We start from the raw sequence: 20,646 nt of genomic DNA on the forward strand, positions 1-20,646 counted from the left end.
ATGGCACCGACACGCCAAGACATCGAGGCACTTTTCAGACAGGTCGCTCCTCTGGCCCCGCCGCCGCACGGCGGAGCTGACGAGGAGTCCGATGCCAATGCCGCCGCTGCCGCCTGGCGCACCTCGCAGCTCAAGGACACCGTCCTCGCCGCCGCGCAGGACGCCTGGCCCTCGCGCCTAGACGACCTGGCGTTCATAGCCGAGAAGGCTGCCGATGCGGCGAGAGACGGTACGTGGGCGTGAGACGAGTTTGTTGCTGTGCCGGCAACCATTTTTATTTCTTGTCGGGGGACCTTCATTAGGTCTCAGTCGTGTCATGCGAGACCCGAAAAAAAAGGCTTCCTCTTCCACCGCCTCTTTTTCCCTTTTCTTCCACTCAGAAATAAAACACGAATATATGGGCTAATCACATGATGGCCCAGCCTCCTGGAGAGTGCCGATAGGCGACTCGGGGCTGCTTGGCTTGTTCCTGGCCGTCATCCCGGACGACAGACTGCCGCCGCTGCTGAAGAAACACACGCTGCGTCTGCTTGGCAACTCAGCTGCTGACTGCGGTGAGTTTTTGTTCTAGAACGAGCTCCTCTCGGGGCCTGTTGGTGCTAGTGTTGGTGTAGTCGGGAGAACATGTGGTAGAGACTGACAAAGCCCCCTTTTTCTTGTTCCGCTCTAGATGAGAACAGAGCCCGCGTAGTCGAGTCGGGCCAGCTAGGCAGCACCTTGATCCGCTTCTTGCAGGACGACTTCCTGCTCCCCTTTACAGTGCTCGTCTTCCTCAACATGTGTGTAGACTGCGGTAAGAAGAGAGAAGCCCTCCCTAGAAGCCAGGGGACTAGTGTTGACAGTGTGGCAGCTCCGGCACAGCGCCAGGCCTCCGAGGCCGGGTTGAGTCGAGCACTCGTCGACATTCTCTCTGGCGAACGGCTGCGGTTATGCCAGTCGTCCCTTGGCGCCATGGCCCAGGTGCTTGGCCTCATCGCCAACCAAGGTGTGTCTTATTGCTGCATATATCTTGGATTAAGGCCCATGTCAGGGCTGTGGCTGTCCAGCCGCTGAACGTACGTAGAATCGGAACCCAAATTCGTAAATGTAGCCACGCCGGCGTTGGTTCTCGAGCTTGCTACAAGCCGGGAGTACCCGCTCGACCTGGAAGATTTCACAGAGCTCTGCACAGTGGCGCTGGTATACCTCACGTACGAGCAGTTCCAGCAGACGCTCGTGGAGTCACGCAAGCTCGAGGTCCTGCAGCAAGCCTTCGACGACTCGTACACGCAGTTTGACGCCGACGACGCCGACCAGGACGTCCAGGACCAGCTCAAGCAGGTGTGGAACGCTTTCGTGACCGTCTTCTCCGACATGTCAGCGCTCCCCAGCTTCGCCGCCGCCTACCCGCTCTCCAGCCCGGCCGTGCAGACCTTCACCAGCTGGCTCGGGACGCCCGCGTCTTTGTCGCATCTCCAGACGGCCGCGTGCCTGTCGCTGGGCAACCTCAGCCGGTCCGACGAGGCAAGCACCGCGCTGGCCAGGGCCGACGGCGTCGTCGGCAGCCTCGCCGCGATCCTGGCGCGAGCCGTCCCGCAGCAGCAGTCCAGCAGCGGTCCTCCGCCTCCGCCTCTGCCTCCGTCACCGCAACTCACCCACGCAGCGCTTGGCTTCCTCAAGAACCTCGCCATCCCGCCCGCGAACAAGGCGCTCCTCGGCAGCCGGCTGCTCGCCAGTCCGGGGCCACTACGGGCGCTGTGGACGACGACGACGACGGCGCAGCCGCAGGTGCAGTTCGCCGCCGTGTCGCTGGCGCGGCTGCTGCTGGTCAACTGCGCCGACAACGTGCGGCTCGTGTGCAGCACCACACCCAACAACAACAACAACAACACCACCAGCACCACCAGCCTGCAAACCCTCACAGAACTGCAGCCTCACTTAGACGCCGAGCCGACGCGCATCGAGATCGCGCGCGCCGTGTGCGCCGTGTGCCGCGCCCTGCACTCGAGCAGCGACGGCGGCGCCGCGATCCTCTTGCCCGCCAACACCACGAATACCGATGCCGGTACCAGCGCGCTCGCCGACGATGCACTTACTAGCTTCTACGTGGTGCACGGGACCGGCATCGCCAGCGCACTCGCGAGCCTACTGACACAGACACGGTTCGCAGCGGTGCGGTCCGAGGCCGTGTTCGTGCTGGCGCTGATGAGCCGGACCAATACCAACAACACCAACAACCAGTCCCAGTCCAAGAACCCCGGAGGACAAATAGCGTTGCAGGTGCTGGCCGCGGCCGGGGTGGTGCGTGTGCTGGCGACGGTCGTGGTGGGAGGAGGAGGAGGAGGAGGAGGAGACGGCACGGATGGGGAGGTGAAAAAGGAAGTGGATGCCATTATTCTACAGGACGACGACGATGTGAGCGCCAGGGAGGGGGAGGAGGAACAGCAGCAGCGGTCTACGCCCGAAACGGCAACACCAGTGAATACACTGGCTAATGCTACCACTGGAGGACTAGTGGATGGGCTCGGCTTGGAGCCGCAGCAGGCAGACCCGAAGCAGGCGGCTGGTCTAGCGCGGGTCGACCGCGAGAATGCGCTGGTGCTGGTGGCAGAGATCCTGCGGAGCTTCGCCGGCCAGCTGCCGCCCACGCGAAAGGCGACGCTGGAGAGGATGCTAAGCAAGGGCAGCGAGCTTGTTCGGAATAATAGGGAGCAAGTGCATCCGTAGATGGAGACAACCAGTTCTGTGAGCAGCTAGGAGACCCAGATATAAAAGCGAGCTAGAGATGGCCATCGTATAGATCTCATTCAGATCGTAGCCTCTGTATAATGGTGGCAAACACGACGGCAAAACAGGACTTGATGTGATCATGTGTCATGCTTTTCCGTGTCCCATTCATTTGATGCTCTAGCAAAATCCCTATGACGCGCAAAGTTCATCCTGAGCCCTGTTCTTGAGAGCGAACAAGGATTCCCCGAAACTACACGGCCATCGGAGGGAAGCCCTGTTCCCCCATCCGGTTCACCAGAAAAGCAGCAAGCGAGACCAGAAACCAGCCAAACTAACACCGCAGGGAATCTTCCTATCTTCCACCGTCCATAACCACAACCAAGAGGAGACGTTTATTTCTTGTCTTTCTCGGCCTCCGCCTTCTCCTTCGCGCGCTTCTCCCGGACACCGACATAGCGGGCGTCCGACCTCGCCTTCCGGAGGGCCTTGTACGCACCACCCTCGACGTTCTTGGGCAGGTCGCTCTTCTTGATCTCGGAGAAGCTGGCGGTAATGGCGTCGACAACGCCAAAGGCGCTGCGGATGCTCTGTGTCGTCTCGCCGGTCTGCTGGTCCTTGGGGGTATCGGCCTTCTTGGGCTTGTTGGTCTTGCGGGGGAAGACAATCAAGCGGGCCTTGTAGGCCTTGAGGCGCTCGACATTGGCGGCGAGGCCCTCCTCCGACAGATTTGCGCGGCGGTGGTCGACCTTGATGCCGATGGTAGGGGCATAAAGCTTGGGGATGCCGGCAGCCTGTTTTGCGCAGAATTGTTAGCAATCTGACGCAGACCCTGGTTCTCGTCCAGTTACATGTCAGATCCTGCTCGTACCTTGAGCTCGGCGATCGAGAAACCGCGGCCGAGGCGTGTGCGGCGGTTATACTTGACGGTACTGCAAAACTCTAGTGGTTAGAGAATATTAACTCGCCAAAAATTAGGACGTGGCGGGTTTGACTAACGGGCATCGCACAATCGGGCGGAGGCTATCCACGGGACGGGGAGCGACAGCGGCGGCCTTCGCACGACGAGCGATACGGCGGGTGACCTTCTTGCCGGGCTATTTTCCATCGAGGTTTGTCAGAATTCAAGTTTGTTGCAAAGTCGCACTTCCCGCCCAGTCCCAGAGTCGTCACGAACCTGGTCGAAGTGGCACCGCACACGTCTCTGCCAATCCTTGCGGAAATCTGAAGCAGTCTCTGTCAGTTCCTGTCGTTCCTCCTCGTGCAAGGCCAGCGCCGGGGGCCAATCTCGTCGTCGTGGATGGGATGCTCACGGTTGTGGGGGATTTGCTGATTGTGCTTGATCGCCTGGAGTGAAGAATTCGGTCAGCATCTCAATTTTGAGCAACAGGCCAGTAGCCGAACGTGGAGTCAGTCGCAATGAGGCCTGCGTACCATTTTGACGGTAGTGGATCAAGCACTCTTGATTGTCGTGAAGGTATCGCCGGTCGGTGAAGCAATTGCAGTTTGGGAGGGCGGACTTGGAAGGGCGGTTCCAAAATTTTGGCAGGGCTTTGAAGCCCTATGAAAGTGGTGGGGAAATTTGATTCGAGGAGAAAATGAGTTGGTGGGGCCCTCGGATGGTGCACCGGCTGCCAGCTGGCGGCGGCTGGGTAATTTCTCCGCTCGCAAGCAAAACACAAGCGCCGTCACGACCAGACCCACATAAACGAACTTCTGCACGCGAACGGGTCTTCAACTTCAATGTCCAGACTCCAGACAGCAGCCAGACAGCAGCCAGTGACTGTCATTGCCATTCTATCGAGACTTCATGTCGGTATCTGTCTTACTAATTCCTCGCACCTCAACCATCCCGGCAACAGAGTTCCAAAGATACTGGTCACCAAGATCTTGAACGCTTGTCCAATTTCTGGCTTAGGAAGATGTGCAATAGCTGCCATCGTCGCGATCCACACCAACTAACCTCCACAACCACTTACATGCGCGACCCTCGCCGTCTTTGCATTCACATCGAGTCTGCGTTCACCTTCGGCGAACTGGAAACTAAGGGATAGTCCATTTGTTAATTTTTAGACTCCTCGCTACGCTAAAATCTCAAATACCCTTCTTCTTCGCCTACTTTGCCGAGCTGCTAGGCATGTATCTGCAGCGTTTGCCGAGGCCATCCGTGACGCCGCCAGCAAGCCACGTGGTCCAAAGCATATAACTCCCTCCCATTGCCATCATGATATCCGTACCCATCTATTGTCTACCCAGTCCATCGCCCTTAGTCCATCTTCCCTAGTTCATCTTCCCTAACCCATCTTCCATGATAATCCCGCGCCTTTCTGACGCGCCCATTTGAGCCAACTCTACGGCTACCGTGGCACCACCATCACCTCCTGATTTTACCAGCTCCGCCGGCTTTGCTGGGTTTTCCGACTCTGCCGACTTGTGTGACTCTGCCGACTTGTGTGACTTTGCCAGTTTTGCTTGTGACGTTGGTAGCCCCGGTTCTGCTGGCGCCACCACCTCCACCATTTGCCGACTGCGCCGGCTTTTCCGGTTGTACTGTACTTGCACCACTGACAAAGCATACGCCGAATCCTTCTGACCCACCGCCACAGCGCTCGCCATCTGCGCGTCCGAGGCGCGCTTAAACCCGTCGACCAGTCCCGTCTGCGGGTTGCGCTTTACACCACCACCAAGCACGCGCCCGCCGCTGCTCCGGTGCAGCCCGGCCAGGCCCTTCTCGACCCTGCTGTAGCTGCCCAGGAACGCGTGGGCGCGGACGTCGTCGTCTCCGGCCGCGGCCGCGGTCGCAATGCCGTGGCCGAGCGTGACGGCCCAGACGCCGCCGACGAGGATGGCGTGGGCGTCCGGGTCGCTATCGCGCTCCAGCAGCACCGAGTACACGGAGCCCGTAAAGCGGACGGGCCGCGCCGCCGCCCCCGTCGTCTGCACGTCCCGCGGGAATCGCCAGCCGCCGGCGTAGTACACGGGGTGCCACAGCGTCACCAGCAGCTGCTCCCCGCCATTGTCGCCGCTGCCCACCACGCACATAGCCGCGCCGGCCACAGGCGTCCGCAGCACCGCCCTGACGCGCCGCGCGCCTCGCGGGGTCTGCACCCGCATGCCCCTGCGCAGCTGTGACACCGGAACCCTCTTTCCCGCGCCCAGCCGCCCGACGTTGAGCAGCGGCTCGGGGCCTGCCGCTCCTCCCTCTATCCCTAAACTCCTCTGCGCGCCGGTATTGCCGCGAGCCGAGGCCGGCGGGGCGAGCAGGACCTTGCAGCTGCTGGCGAAGCACGGGTTGTCGAAGCGGTTGTAGTTCTGCATGCTGATGGCAAAGGATGCGTGATTCTTGGCGACGCCGCAGCCGTACGAGTCGGCCGCCGGCAAATTGCTGGGGCGGGGCGCGGGCAAGGAGTCGAAGGCGGCGTCGAGGCGGTCGCGGCACGCGACGAACAGCGGGCTGCGCGCGCCGTACATCAGCGGCCCGACGTCCTTAAAGCTGTTGCACACCTGCCGCGCGTGCGCCCCGGCTAGGCTCTGCAGGTAGTGCTTGCCCCAGCGGTAGTAGAAGTCGGCGCGGCTCAGCGCGAGGCTGACCTGCCCGCGCGGGTCCGCGCCGCACAGGTCGTCGAGCAGCGACCGGCACGCCGCGTCAGACGCGAACTCGGGCCTGCTCGCCGGGAGGGTAGCAATGAGCTGCTGGAGGGGCGCCGTGAAGCCGGCCATGCTCTCGTCGAGCACGGCGACCGGCTGGTGCTCGCCGTCGGCGCGCAGCGGGGCGAGCGTCGCGAGGAAGGACACGATGGCGGATCGCGAAACGTGGTAGGCGATCTCGGCGGGGGGTAGGGTCGTGGTGGGTGCCAGCACGTCCTGGCTCACGGCGGGCGTCCTGCGGACGGCGTCGGTAAAGTGCTGGTACTCGAGCGTGGCGGTGACGACGGGCGACACGTCGATGTCGAAGCTGTACTCGACGGCGTCTTGCACGGCGCTGTCGTAGCGCAGGTACATGTCGCGCGACTGGCCGTACTGCAGGTTGTTGAGCGCGATGGAGAGCTGCATTGTCGCGTCGGGCTGGTCTTGCTCGAACGGGTCGTCGGGCTGAACCGGCTCCTGCTTGTCGACGGACTCGCCGGTGGTTTCCTGCAGCTTCAGGTATTTTGGGTATGTCAGTCGCAGCACGGCGTTGTTGGCGAATGTCGATTGCAGGTTGGCCACGGCGTGCACGAAGACGGTGCCCTGATGAAGGAACGCAAAGTGGTTAGCACTCAGCAGTGAGACGGGAGTGAAAAAAATCAAACAGGGAACATGTTACTCACAATCATGCCGGCGTCGGGAATGAACGAGTAGTTCCCACCGCCAACTTCGGCGATGGATTTGAGCAAGCCCGACCTCAGTGTGTAGCCAAACCCGAATGTGTGTATCGTCGGCTTCAGCTGCATCTGGCGTAGCTTGTGGACGTATCCGTGCGGAGGGCACCTGCCAGGTGGAATTAGTCAGTAAATGAAATAACCCGCCATTGTCAGGCGATGGCAGTTATCATGACAATGTTGTCAAGATTCACTCGGCATAGACTCACATGTGATTCGGCACGCCGTCGGTCAAGACCATCAACGCCGGCACCTTTCCCTCTGACGACCCGGCGGCCCGGTCAAACAGCTTGAGGCCTTCGATGATGCCGCCCCAGAGATTTGTGATGCCCTGGGGCTTGAGGTGGTCGAGCTTCTTTGACGTCTTGTCCTTGTTGCTCGCCGTCATGGGCGTGAGCTTCTGCACGCACTGATTGTTTTCAAACCACAGCGTTAGCAATGTCACTTTAGTCTTTTGTTGTTGTGAAGGTGAGAACATACCTGCGAGGTGTGGGCAAACGTGACGATGCCGAGCCTGTCGTTCTCATTCAGAGTTTCCATAATCGTTCTGGCGGCGTGTCTCGTCAGGTCCAGAACCGACAAGCCGTTCCGCTCTGGGGTTTCGCCGGGCTGGGTGGGGACCGGGGCTTCGGCGGCCATGCTCCCAGAGATGTCGATAACCAACACAATGTCGCAAGGGACGTGTTCCAGCTGGTTGTTTGCCGGCTCCCGCGGGGGCTCGACCTTCACGATCACGCCGTCGAGGGAAGGGAGGGCGTGTATCCTCACTACGGGCTCCATGGAGACGGTGTGAGGTTGAGCTGGGTCTGAGCTACGCTCATTCAGCCGAATAGGTAGGGGCTTCTCGTTGAATTCGGCATTGCTCTGATTGTTTTGGTTGCTATCGCTACCGAACAGTCCCAATCGAGCCATGCTGCTATGGGGGAATGTGGGTTTGGAGTTGGTGATCTGTGTCGAAGACTCTCGAGTTGACTGGGGGCGGCACAGGAAGTGCTATATAGGCCTAGTGAAGAGGCCGAAGATGTCCAGATAATGTGTTCAAAGCCTGGACAGAGACTCGAGCGGGAAAGGGGGCTGAGGGGAAACTGTGACTGTCACACACCGGCGTCAACAATGGTCAACGGAGCAAGTCCAATGAAGCAACACAAGACAGGATGGCTTGGTAAGGTGGCTCGATACTTTGCGCGGTTCCGAGAATGATGCGTGCCGACTCCCTATAGGCACTTATTTAGTGGACAAGAGCCACTGGAGGAGAGAGCGAGGGGGAGTGAGTGAGGCAGCCATGCGGGTCTAGCGTGACCGGTGAGATCATCTCACCTTGGCTGTGCAGGTCTAGCGCGATAGATCTCGGTGATTCGCCTGTGGAAATCGGGGGGCGCCTGACTTTTGGGAGTTAGTATGAGCACGGCCTGCGCGCAGCGTCCATGATGAGCGGCCCGGCCTGGGTTGATCTTCGGTGCGGCCAGCGGCAATTGAGACACCACGTGCAGCAGACTGCTGTTTGCATAGGGGGCGGATATCCAAAGGCCAGATCCAACGCTGGGTGTCAATTATTTCCGATGCGAAGAGCGTGGCGTGGCAACCCGGCTGCTGGGGCAAAGGCGAAGGCGGGCCCAAGGAACAGACAGCACAAGGATCAAGGAAGCAGAACCAAACCCCTAAAGAACGACCACAACGGCAATAAAAGACTTCGACGTTTCAATAATCAGCTTCACTGCAGGTAGTCATCTGGCATTCGGCTGCTAATAAGTACAAAGCCATTGCATGAACTGGTTTGTGCTGCTCAGGCCAAGGTGAGCCACAGATACTAATCAACTCTGGGAGGCTCTCCACAGGAAGGATTACTGCTTCGGGGCCTCTGAAATCAGAAAGCCTCATGCTGGGTCCTAAACTTGTGCATATGCAGTTAGTTGGTTTTGGACGTCGGCGGTGCTGCGTACAAAGTGGTAAGAGCGGATACGGAAACCGAGATCTTAGTGGTGATTTAGCGCCTAGGGTTGCATTGCGGACTGGCAACCTGGGCCGGCGGCTCTGCAAGGCGTGAGCGATGGCTCGGCCAAGGCATCAGTTTCTGAGAAGTAACCCTCGCCCATGATTGGCTGGCAGTCCCGTTGAGGTCGGCCAGGCCGCGACCAGGCGGCGAGGCCACCGCAGGCAAACTGCACCGATTTCCTTTGTCCCCTAACGATGGATGGCAGGAAGCCGCAATGGAATGGAACACCATCAACTTAATTACGCCTCTCCCGCGACCCGGTAGCTTGGGTGGGCCTGGCGAGAAGGGGCAGAGACCATGACCGCTGCGTATTCGAGGCTATTTTAGAGTCGGGTGCATGATGTTGGTTTGAGGCCACCCGTCTGGGCTGCAGAAAGCGGCCGTCATGGGATCTGGGGTCCGCCGAAGTGGGCGGAGGGAGTGCCGAGACACAGTACACACAGTAAGGCAGGTAATCCGTCAGCGTGAGCCACCTCGCAGCTGCGAGTCCTCGTACCGTACATTAAAATGGATACATGCTGATGGCGAGCCAACAAGTTCTTCTTGGCTGTCAGATGGAGGACTGAAATTGAACGGAAAGGGGAAAGAAATCTGGCTGCATCGCCTACCCCTCTGCCCCCACGGGAACATGCGCGTTACCAAATCCCCAAACCTTATGGCATCCTTCTCATTGGGACCCTGAAAACGCCTCGTTGCGGGGAAGGAGATCGACCCCCAAGCTAATGCAGGGAGGGCTGCAGTGCATCATTGGTGGGGTCGTCCCCCAACGTCCACCAGACCGACCTGACCCGTCCCCGAGCTTTCCTGAACCCTTCGTACCGAGCGTCTCACGATGCCCGCCACACCACCCGAGGTGGGAGACTAAAGTTTGTCCTCCATCTGTCTCAGGCGCGCCAGCCCAAGCACCCAAACCGGGGTTTTTTTTGCTCAGGTCGGGGTGTCCCGTCCCAAAGGAAAGGCGGCTACTGAGAAGGCTGCACCTGTGCCGCCAACCATTGGTGGTTGGGGGGGCACTGGTCCCGACCTGGCCTCCCATTCGTCCTGGTGTCGTGTGACAGGCTTTTGGCAGTCACATCTTGCCACTGGTGTCTTGGAATGGGGGTTGCCAGCCTGGTGTATATAGTCCTTGCATCTGCCCTTACCGCCCGCATCGCCCGGCTGGTGCGGCTCTCCAGCTTTATCCCAGGTGCAATTATCTTACGTAGTAACACAGTTGTCCATCCTTCCCAAAGAACCAAGAATACCTTGCCCACCAACGCTTGCCAAACGAGCCAAAAAGAAAGAAACAGCACCGCAAACGTCACGCCACCCACGTCGCCTTTACAGTAGCTTCAGCTCCACAGCACATATAAAGCAATCATCACCCTCAACCATCACCACCATGTCGGCCACCCAGCCTCGCTGCTGCAAGTGCGGAGGCATGCTCGTGATCAGCGACTCGTGCTCGCACTGCCACCACAGCCAGTGCGAAGACTGCGTCTAAGTCGCGTCCGCGGGCACACAAACATCGCATTACTACCTACTCCATGAAATGCGACTGCTATCGCCATCCATCCATCCATCCATCCACCCATCCACCCATCCATCTCATACACTATGTTTCTCTCCGCGAAAGCCTGTCACTGATGGCGATTACGATATAACGCATTCGCACCCCGTTGCCTGCCCGCCTGGCCTCTCCTCGCACCACATCACTGAAAGAGCCGTGTCTGATACGAATATCGACTACGGCAGGCAGGCAGGCAGGCAGGCAGCAGTTTCTAGGTCCCTATCCGTATCCCGGACCATCTCTCCGTCTCGTCTCGACGAAAGCTTTGGCTTGTCTCCTTTGTCGGCAGGGAATGGACACACGGCGTGCGTCTCAGTCTCCTCGTTTTGGGGCAAGGGGGAGTGTAAAGTATCATATCGGACATGATAAAATTTGACACTGCAGTTTGGAGACTCGGATGGTAATGGGGATGGGAGACAAACCGAAAAAAAGGTATCACGAGCTTTTATACCCCGAGAGGAAATCTGGAACGGAACTAGAAAGGGAAAGGGAAATAAGCCCACAGCGCGGTCGATCCCCCCCCCAAACCGGTTGAGTTGATATCTGTGTCCCTGATGTATCGCGATACCCCTTGCTACCTTATCTAGCTAGCCAGCCCAAAATGATTTGCTATTCATCAACGCTGTGCTCCTGCTGCGTCTGCAAGTTCGGGAGGGGCAGATTAGTGTCATCAGACGGCCGGGTCTCGTGTCACTGCTGCCGCTGGCCGGGTTCCTGCATTCTTGCTGCTTTGTTTTGTGACTGGCTGACTGGCTGACTGACTGACTGGCTAGCATCAAAGTTGGGAGGCTATATATGTTTCGTTCCGCAACCAACGCAGTTACCCCATGTCGCTAAATCTGAACTTGAACAGGTGCACATGGACTTTCCAGCCGGTATAGAACAATATGTGAAAATGCTAAAACGAATATTTACAAAAAAAGAAGCGCACGCCGCCCCTACTCGCGCACAAACAAGCCGGCCATGCCCATGCCGGTGCCAATGCACATACTCACGACGCCCGTCTCGCCGCCCGAGCGCTGCAGGCCGTGGAGCAGGGTGCTGACCATGCGGGCGCCGGTGGCGCCGAGGGGGTGGCCGAGGGCGATGGCGCCGCCGGCGGGGTTGACGCGGCCGTCTTGCCACGCCTGCTCGAGGCCGAGGGCGCGCGCGCAGTAGAGTGCCTGACTCGCAAACGCCTCGTTGAGCTCCCACGTGTGCACGTCCTCCGTGGCGAGCCCCAGCTGGGTGAGCAGCTTGGGCACAGCGAGGGCCGGGCCGATGCCCATCTCGTCGGGCGCGCAGCCGGCGACGGACGCAGCGACGAACCGGCCCATGACGCGGTCGGCCAGCCCCAGCCGCGTCGCCGTGCTGCGGCGCATCAGCAGCGCGGCCGCCGCGCCGTCGCTGACCTGGCTCGAGTTGCCGGCCGTGCTGGCGCCGTCGGCGGCGAATGCTGGCTTGAGCTTGGCGAGCGCCTCGAGCGTGGCGCCGGCGCGGATGCCGTCGTCCTCGGCGACGGTGACGGTCTGCTCGTCGCCGACCTTGTTCCCCTGCTTGTCGGTCGGCTGGAAGCGCGTGGTGACGGGGACGATCTCGGCAGCGAAGTGGCCTTGGGCGCGGGCGCGGGCGGCGCGGGCGTGGCTCTCGACGGCGAAGGCGTCCTGGTCGGCGCGGCTGACGCCGTAGCGGCGCGCGACGTTCTCGCTGGTCAGGCCCATGGCCATGACGCAGTCGCGCGCGTCCTTGACGGGGCTGTCGCGTAGCGCGGGCCACGCGTCGGTCGGGATGGCGCGGCTGCCGTAGTTGCGCGTCATGCTCTCCATGCCGGCGCCGATGCCGACGTCGATCATGCTGGAGCGGATCTGCGCCGCGACTAGCGCGATGCTCTGCAGCGACGACGCGCACGCTCGGTTGGCCGTGTACAGCGACGTTGTCGACGGGAAGCCCACGTGGTTCATGGCCATGCGCGCCGCCTTGGACCCGCCCAGCTCCGACAGCACAACGCCGACGGCGACGTCGTCGATGGCGGCCGGGTCTAGCGTCGGGTTCGCGTCGAGTGTTGCCCGCAGCACCACCGACAGCAGCTCCTCGGGGTAGGCGTCCTTGAGCTGGCCCTTGTACGACCGGCAGATGGGCGTGCGGAGGGCCGAGAGCACGACGACGTCGGTGGGCGCCTTGCTCAGAACGGCCTTGATGCCTTTCGGGAGGGAGGCCATGGCGGCAGACAGATACCGAGGTTGTGGCTGGTGTTGTGCTGGAAGAGAGGCGGCAACGACCTAAGCAGCAATGTGGTAGTCCCCTTACCAGAACGAACTCGATACTTCGGCAGTTGTGTTAGCGGGCACGGAGCGGGTCAAATTGGTCGTGATATGGACGACGAAGCAGGAGACAGGCGCTAGTCACCCAATTGAACACAAGCAAAGCAAATACTACGCCGAGGGTATCGTCAATGGCAAAAGGAAAGAAAAAAAATTAAAGAAAGAAGAAGAAAAAGAAAAAGAGAAAAAGGCAGCAACGAGAACAGACTAGAAGCAGACAGCGGGATCGGCTAGGAGCAGCCGTGAATGAAGGCCGGCTCAGGATAAATCGCCCCAAGACAGGCATAGCTGTAGAGTTAGCCCTTCCCCGGAGTGGAGAGAGTGGTGCTGGAAGGGAAAACGCAGACCCGGGCGGCGAATGGAGGCGGCAGTCCAAACCCGCAGCGGGGCCCTTCCCCACACTGAATCGACCACCCTTCGCTGCCTCCCCAGGTCTCGAGAAAGACAGTAAATCCAGTGGCAAGGTATCGAACGAATTGAGGGGTCTTGGTTGGGCCTAACTACGTGGTAGATAGGTCCATACTGTAGCAACCGAGTCTCGGAGCCAGCCTGAGCCTGAGAGGCATGGTATGCGCAAATGTGAACAATCTACCTCTTCTTCCTTCCACGTCTCGCCTTCTCTCCCGCCTCCCGTTAGCTTCTTGGCCGAAAGGGCCAGCTCCCCACAAGCCAAAAAAGAAAACCTCCCGCAAGCCGCCCCAATAACACATCCCTTCCGTCATAATGTTCGTAATGTACAACGTCCAACCCGGCTTCGTCAGTCTCTGTAGGACTGCTAGTCAGGGGGGTGTGGCCAGAGGAGTCTGGTGAAACGGATTTCGTCGGTATCGTAGCAATCCTGAAAAACTTAAACTCCGAGCATGTGGCGTTTCCTTGCTACCGCCATAAATCTCAACCTTATAAAGTGCAAGCAAAGAACGATTCAATCGTTTCCGAGCCTCCTTCACGTCATAGCAAAGTCATAACCATTTTTCGCCAGCGTGCCTAGCAAACCAGTCTTTCGCTTGCACATCAGTTCGCCAGGACCAGGCGCGAGACCACAATGGCCAGGCAGACTGGATCTGGCCCCTACGCCTCCTGGCTGTACTGGATGCCCAGCCCAACACGGCCCGGGTCACGGAGCCCACCCGCCAGCCGCAGCTTCTTCGTCGGGCTCGTCACGCGGTCTCGCAACGAAATATCTTCCTTCGCCTCCCCGCTTCCGCTAAACTTGCGCTTCTCACTTGTTGACAGGCCGCTCTTATTCAGACCGCCAAACAGCTTTGCTTGGAGCTTGGCAGCTTTCTCCGCCGGAGCCGGGGTGCCGTCTCGTGAAGTTGCGACTGAGCTGGCAACTTCAAAGCTCTCGCGGGGGTCCTTGCGGAGCATTTCCGACGCCGCCTGACTGGCCTGGCTCTCAAACACCTCTTCTTCCTCCTCGCCGTCCGAAGGCTGCCGTCGGGAGCCGCGGAGCTTCTCGGAGCTTCGAGTGGCAAAGGAAGCCGCGACAGACTGGAGCGCCTGGCGAGCGAGTTCCTCGTTGTCCTCGGCCGATATAGTGCTCTCTCGGCTCTTGCGTCGCTCGCGGCGGGTGGGTGTCCCGGGGACGAAGCGACCCTGCCGATAAGGCGGCTCTGTTTGAGGAACTAGATCGATAGATGGCAGAAGGCCCCCGGTTTCGAGACGCGAGTGGTATATCGGGGTCGTTGGAAGCGAGGACATGGACTGCACGTTTCGAGTGTGCTTGGACGGAATTCGAGGAGCTGCACGGTGACCCGTCACCGGAGTTGAAGGGGCGCTGTTGGTATCTTGGCTCAGCGCCTGGAGCAGCACTGCAAAATTCTCTTTGCTGTGGTCGCGGTCGGAACGAGCCTCTCTCTGCGATGACCTGGGCGTCTGTCGTGGCGTAGCTCGGGCCTGGACAGGGCTTGCGGCAGTCTGCCCCTTGGGAGTGATGGCGCCGTGGAACATTCCTCCGGGGCTGCGCAGGAGATTGAAGTGCTCGCGGTTTTCTCTGATGCGTGTGAGGAGCATGTCCCGGTCAATGAGCAGGCCGGCTAATTCGTCTTCCTTTTGCTGAATGACCTTTCGCGCTGCCTTGGACTTTTTTTGGAGAAGATCATTTTCCGCCAGCGCTTGCTCTAAGAGGGTTTTGAGTTGCAGGTATTTCGCTTGGGCCGTCTCAGAGGTGGAGCTGAGATCGCGGCGAGCCTGGCGCGAGTGTTCGGCCATGCGCAGGGCCTCGACCTCCTTCCGGGTCATCTCGTGCTCGACGGCGGCACGCTTCGAATCCTCGTCAGCCTGCAGGCTAAGCAGGTTGTACTGCAGCTTGTGGTGGGCGGCTTCCATTTTTAATCTGGCGTGTTCAGTAACGCATGATTGGAGCAAACTGCGAAGCTCATCGGTAGAGGCCTCTGCGATTGTTTGCTGGTCTGGAGGTGTGAACTCGGAGGCAACTCCGCCATCTCTCCTGAGCCCGTTAATTCCGGTTGCAGGAGGAGAGAAATAGCCTGATCGTTGCGAGCTGACGAAGCTGAGCGGGTTGACGATACCTGCGCCGGCATGGTTGGGAACTTGGGATGACGGAGGAGGGGTCAGCGACGACGGAATGATCGACTCAATACGATCATCGTTAAGCTCCGTCTTGAACGACCCCGAAGGATCTATCGGAGAGTTGGGGGCCTCCGTCGAGGGAATCTGCGACAACTGCCCGATCGAATCGTCATCTCGCGGGGTTGCAGGTTCGTCGAGGAGCCCTCGGCGCTCCTCGTCTGGGGTGTCATTGATCAGCTGAGCTGAACGGTCAATGTCCGAAGACATCTTGGTTAGTTCAAGTCGTGCGCAATTGTTTTCTACGGTGCGCTAGAGAGGAATCGTCTGCGACGGAAGAGCGACAAGAGAATCGGGTGGGAGCCGGTGGTCGCCCAAGCACGTCAGTCACAGCCAGCTTTGGGCGTCAACAGCGACGAGAGAGGCCGACAGAGGCTGGGCAGAACGGAGCGGACCGGGTAGCGGAGGAAATGAAGAGTGCGGATTCGAGGTCATGAAGCTTTCCGGGGATTTGAGCCAAGTGGATTTGGTGGTGGGTGCGTTGGTATGTGGGCTTTGATTGCGAATCGAGCGGAGTGTCTGTCGAGCGAGTTGCGCTGTCAATTCCTGCGCCGGTTGCCCTGTGAATGGGGGGGTCTGGGCGCGAATGGCAGGTTTGGAAGGGGTTGGCTACGCGCGCTATGCCGGAAATGGTGCTAGCGTTCTCCGAACTGCCCTATCACACCGCCCTATAAGCTCTCTTTTGAGGGGCCTTTGGGCAGATCGCCAAAGCTCCTCCGGAAGGGGGAGGGGTCCGCTACAGCCCTCGCACAGGGCAGTCAACCTAGAAGTTACAATGCGGTGCGGTGGGCTCGACGACGCTCCGCTGGCATTCCCAGTTGCCACGTTTTGCCTCGGCCGAGCATTGCATTATCTTTTTTCTCTATTTTGGCAGACCATCGGCTACAGCTAGAAGTGAGTCAGTATAGAGACGTACATGATGCATTGATGTACGGCAGGCTTTGAGTGTGGCAGCCAGCTGGCCATGCGGGGGAGCTCGAAGGCATGGCGCACCGCGTGTCTCCCAACGGTCATGTATCTTTTTTTTTTCCTTTTACGCAATATTCTCACCACAAATCCCGAATTCTTCCAGGTCGATTTACTTGACAAGTCAATCCCCGACATGCCCTCTTCTCTCCTTCAGTACGGAGTACAAATACAGAGTATCGCGCCAACAATCACCTTTCATCAAGGATTTGGAGTGTGCTCCCCCGACTTTGTCACACAACATTGTCACACAACATTGCCACGTGTGAATGGCCATTTCGGCATGTTGGCTAAACGTGTCGCTTCGTGTTTCTCTAACCGCTCCATCCGTATATGCACTGTACATGCACTCGGAATTTTCTTCTCTGCCCCAACACCGCACTGGCGCCTAGACCATGGCCAAGCCAGCAACAGCCAACCCTGCCATCGCGCCGAGCATTTCCTTCGCGGCCCGCGTCGGTCCAGCTGCTCCTGCGGTTGAGGTTCTCGACGCGGCAGTCGACGATTTCGACGAATCCCCGCCCGCGGCCGCCCCCGTCGCCGCGCTGCTCGGCAAACTTCCGGCTGCCGAGTTTCCAGCCGCCGAGTTTCCTGCTGCCGAGTTACCGGCCGAGACGGGCGTGGTGATGGACGACGGAAGTGTCGGGGTCGGCGACCCGTGATTATGTGTTTCCGTAGTCCCCTGAAAAGTGACGCTGTTGCCCGGCCCGGACCCGGATCCGAACCCGCCCGTTGCACCCGGGGCCGTGGTAGCGGTACCCGTGGCGGCCGCCCGGGGGAAGCCAGAGAGGAAGCTCGGCGTGACTGTCGCCGTGCCGTCGTATCCCGCACAGCCGGGCACGGTGGTCTTCGGGGGCGCGCGCCCGCCTCCGCAGTCGATGAAGGAGCAGATCTCGCCGGTCCCGGGCACGTACCAGATGAGGCTGGCTGCGAACTGCTCGAAGATGACCTGCGTCGAGACACAGCCGCTCAGATCGGTCCTTGCCAGTGCAGGACTGGCGCAGAGCAGCACGATGGCCACCAGGATGGCTGGAAAGGCCGAGCTGCGCGAACGGGCGGACATGATGTGTGTGGTGATATGGACCTTTACCCAATGACGTAATGACAGGCGATGTTTGTAGGAGGTTAGGTTGAAGATTCAGAAGTGTGAAACGAGGGACGTAAATCTGCGCGAAGTTTTTTCGGACGAGTTCAGTAATAACGAGCGACGAGAGGAATTACAGGAGAAGAAAGGAAGAAGAAAAGCAAGAGAAGGGCAGGTGGTACGAAGTCTGAAGGGGGGGGGGCAAAATTTCGCAAAAGTTCACCACACGAAATACTAATTCGCTGTTTACCTGTTTTCGGGGAGTTGCCTAGGTTGAGAAGTCAAAGCAGCCAATGGGAGCATGGAAGTCACAATTATGTGGAGCATGTCAAGGGGGGAGGTAAGTCGATCAGGGGGTTGGAATTTGAGGGTAAGCAAAGGGTGCTAGTGATCTCGTGGATACGAGATCGACGAATTTTGGCAGGAAAAAGATTAAGTCTATAATTAAAACCACTATCCTATGCTTGTTCCAAATGATCCAGGCTATTAAAAGTCTACAACCTCGTACAGGAAAAAAAAATACACAAAGGGAAGTTATAATAATTTGACAAAACAGATGAAAAAGAACGGAAAGCAGACCTAGCCTAAAGAAAGACGCATGATGTTCGCTGGTAGTTGCTCAAGCCGACGAATATCCACCAGCAGCCTATGCGGGGCCGCATTTGTTCGTGCCATTGAAGTACTGGTAAACGCTCGGGTGATATGTTGTGTTTCCGTAGACATTGCCGCCATAGGTAAAGTACCCAGCGCTCAGCTCAGTTGGGATCTTCTGGATATCAGCAGCATCGCCGACGGCCCAGACAGACTGCATGCCTGCAATGGTTAGTTAGCAAAATGAACCCAGATGCAAGAACGGGCAATGTCACTTACCCATCATCATGTGCGCTAGAATATGGCAATGGATCATCCAGACTCCCGCATCTTTAATACGGATTCTCCAAGCTCGCCAGCCAGCCACCGCCCCCGGGTTGACAGTGTCGGCATACCGGTACAGCATGGTTGTGTCTCTCAGCACAGGCGTGTACCCTAACGAGCTGAGTTTGGCATTGTTTGCATCGGCGTCGTACTGACCTTCGCCGCTTCCGATGTCGTAGTAGTGGTTGCCGTGGGCGTGGAAGGGGTGAGTTTCGACGCTGCCAATCGGTCCAGCCTGCGCTCCCGTGTTTTGGAAGACGATCTCGAGCACCTCGCCAATCTTTGCTGGGAAAGACAGTGTCTTGGGGTCCCATCCGTAATTCTTCATGGCGGCGTCGTAATCAGGGAGTGCCTCCTGACCGCGCTGATAAATGTCGACCAGCATGGGGCTCTGGTAGGTGTACTCAGTCCAGGACAAATGGGCGAGCTCCCATACCATCCTGCCACTCGCGTCGTCAATCTTCATCTCGGCATCAATGGTAATCCGGCGAGTGACTTCAGCGGCGGTCGGGGCCTGGTTCCTGTCAGGATAGAGCGGCTGAAACGTGTATTCCATCCAACCGCTGATATCGGTTGGTGTGGCAATGAGCTGGTCGCTTGGCGACACCGGGACTGGGGAGGAGGTAGAGTAGCGGAGTACACCGTATCCAACGTAGTTCGTCGGGCGGTCTAAAGTCTGAAACTGAATGAAGAAGGTCGTCTTGTTGCCATCAGCTGCCAAATCTTCCATTGTCTTGGTTTTGAACATGACATCGAACCGTTGGCCTGTCCCAAGCTGAATGTGGTCGGTCGACACGGGCGCATTGTACTCTCCGCCATCGACTTGAACAATTGTGAGATTAGTGTGGTCTTGTAGCGCAACCGACAAGTGGGAGAGGCCAGTAGCGCCAACAAAGCGGAAGCGGTACGTCTTGCCCGGATCAACGTCGATGACAGGAAGTGTGCAAGCGTCTGAACCGCCGACCTGATCTACTGTCGACGTGTCGCGACGACCGATGCGAAAGCCGGGTGCATTCCCGGGAGGGCTGCTATATCCACCCCCAAAGAACCCTCTATCCCCTCCGGGCGGGCCGGTTGTAGCTGTCTGGCCGACGGCTACGCCCTTGCCGTTTAGGAGGATGCCGTGCGTCTCTCCTGTCGGCACAAGAGGCGTGCTGGTCAAACCATCCACCATTTGCTGGTCAGTCTTCAAGAAGGAATCCTCAAAAAAGAAGATGCGTTCGTCGTCATAGTGGTACGGCGAGCCTCCGCAGTCGTCGACAATCAATGGTCCAGTACAGCTCATAGCCTGCATGCCGACGTGCGAATGATAGTAGTAGCTGCCAGCATCTCCAACCTCTGTGAAGATCTCATAGTCGAAGAAGTGTCCCGGCGGGATGGGCCACTGGGCAGCTTGAGGGGTTCCGTCTGAGAAGGGCGCCATCCGCTGAGCCAAGCCATGCCAGTGCTATTATTGAGTTAGTGCGTGGTTCCTTGGGTAGACGGGTGGTTGCAGATGAGGGACCCACCATGGTGAGATTTTGGTCTCCCATATCATTGTAGACCCTGATCCAGCTCGTCGATCCAGGCAGCAAGTGTATCGCAGGCCCTGGCGAGGTGCCGTTGACCACAATGTCCTGGCGACTTTCACATCCTGTCGGTACCTGAGCCTGAGTGACTCGAAGGACGTGGTCAGGAGTGAAGCTGTCATCGTGGACTGCAAGTTCAGCGAAGACAGCTGCAGGAAGCCAAGTCCCAAGCAGGAAGGTCGACAAAGTGCCAGCTCGCATGGTGCCAGTTTGGGGGGGCTTGGCTTCTGGTCGCAGAGGAAAATGCGCAGATGGATGATGCTGTAGGTGGTGATGAAACATCCTCATAGACAATATCGAGGCCGGATGCAAATCTTTATATGCCCTAGAGAGCAGTGCTCCCTCGAGCAGCTTGCTCGACATTACCATAGGGCTGACGATCCCAGCGCAGGCTGTTCCGTCTCCGCCAACACTAGTGAAGGCCCAATGCACAAGGGCGAAGGCCGTTTACAACGTAGTTCCACCGATAGACACGAAATCATAAGCTTCGTAAGACAGTTCAGCAACCGGCCATGGTAGGTCGAGGGATGAACAGGGGCAAAGCGCCCCCTGGCCGCGGAGCCGGCGCCAGAAGTCTGAAGCCTGACGACTCTGAAGACAAACGGCTTCGTTACT

General features: G+C 58.7%; 6 protein-coding genes across 6 annotated transcripts; 1 reads left to right on the forward strand and 5 right to left on the reverse strand.

Moving 5' to 3' along the window:
• B0T26DRAFT_678720 (uncharacterized protein) lies at nt 1-2,706 on the forward strand (the record flags this gene model as incomplete). The annotated part of the gene is made up of 5 exons (XM_060440265.1): nt 1-229; nt 423-554; nt 671-793; nt 851-985; nt 1,064-2,706. The coding sequence occupies 5 exons, from the start codon at nt 1-3 to the stop codon at nt 2,704-2,706; spliced, it is 2,262 nt and encodes a 753-aa protein (XP_060292579.1).
• A 395-nt stretch (nt 2,707-3,101) lies between these two features.
• On the reverse strand, nt 3,102-7,979 carry B0T26DRAFT_754511 (ribosomal protein L13e-domain-containing protein; the record flags this gene model as incomplete). Its single annotated transcript, XM_060445832.1, has 9 exons — nt 3,102-3,500; nt 3,578-3,638; nt 3,706-3,803; nt 3,884-3,930; nt 4,020-4,053; nt 5,068-6,936; nt 7,017-7,176; nt 7,277-7,476; nt 7,548-7,979. 9 exons carry the CDS (start codon nt 7,977-7,979, stop codon nt 3,102-3,104), a joined length of 3,300 nt encoding a protein of 1,099 aa, XP_060292580.1.
• Nucleotides 7,980-11,186: 3,207 nt separating this feature from the next.
• B0T26DRAFT_785150 (Thiolase, N-terminal domain-containing protein) lies at nt 11,187-13,108 on the reverse strand. The gene has a single exon (XM_060446767.1). The coding sequence runs from the start codon at nt 12,805-12,807 to the stop codon at nt 11,548-11,550; it is 1,260 nt and encodes a 419-aa protein (XP_060292581.1). The 5' UTR covers nt 12,808-13,108; the 3' UTR covers nt 11,187-11,547.
• Nucleotides 13,109-13,977: 869 nt separating this feature from the next.
• On the reverse strand, nt 13,978-15,708 carry B0T26DRAFT_754513 (uncharacterized protein; the record flags this gene model as incomplete). Its single annotated transcript, XM_060445833.1, has 1 exon — nt 13,978-15,708. One exon carries the CDS (start codon nt 15,706-15,708, stop codon nt 13,978-13,980), a length of 1,731 nt encoding a protein of 576 aa, XP_060292582.1.
• A 1,144-nt stretch (nt 15,709-16,852) lies between these two features.
• Nucleotides 16,853-17,527, reverse strand: B0T26DRAFT_678724 (uncharacterized protein; the record flags this gene model as incomplete). The annotated part of the gene is made up of 1 exon (XM_060440266.1): nt 16,853-17,527. One exon carries the CDS (start codon nt 17,525-17,527, stop codon nt 16,853-16,855), a length of 675 nt encoding a protein of 224 aa, XP_060292583.1.
• A 667-nt stretch (nt 17,528-18,194) lies between these two features.
• B0T26DRAFT_742806 (laccase-like protein) lies at nt 18,195-20,232 on the reverse strand (the record flags this gene model as incomplete). Its single annotated transcript, XM_060444168.1, has 3 exons — nt 18,195-18,361; nt 18,419-19,910; nt 19,972-20,232. 3 exons carry the CDS (start codon nt 20,230-20,232, stop codon nt 18,195-18,197), a joined length of 1,920 nt encoding a protein of 639 aa, XP_060292584.1.
• Between the last annotated feature and the right edge of the window lie 414 nt (nt 20,233-20,646).

The sequence above is a fragment of the Lasiosphaeria miniovina genome (genome assembly GCF_030549165.1).
Source record: "Lasiosphaeria miniovina strain SMH2392-1A chromosome Unknown B0T26scaffold_6, whole genome shotgun sequence".
Lineage (NCBI taxonomy): Eukaryota > Fungi > Ascomycota > Sordariomycetes > Sordariales > Lasiosphaeriaceae > Lasiosphaeria > Lasiosphaeria miniovina.

Bases quoted from the DNA above. Each gene is read 5' to 3' on its own strand.
- B0T26DRAFT_785150 (XM_060446767.1), bottom strand. From the start codon at position 12,807: ATGGCCTCCCTCCCGAAAGGCATCAAGGCCGTTCTGAGCAAGGCGCCC.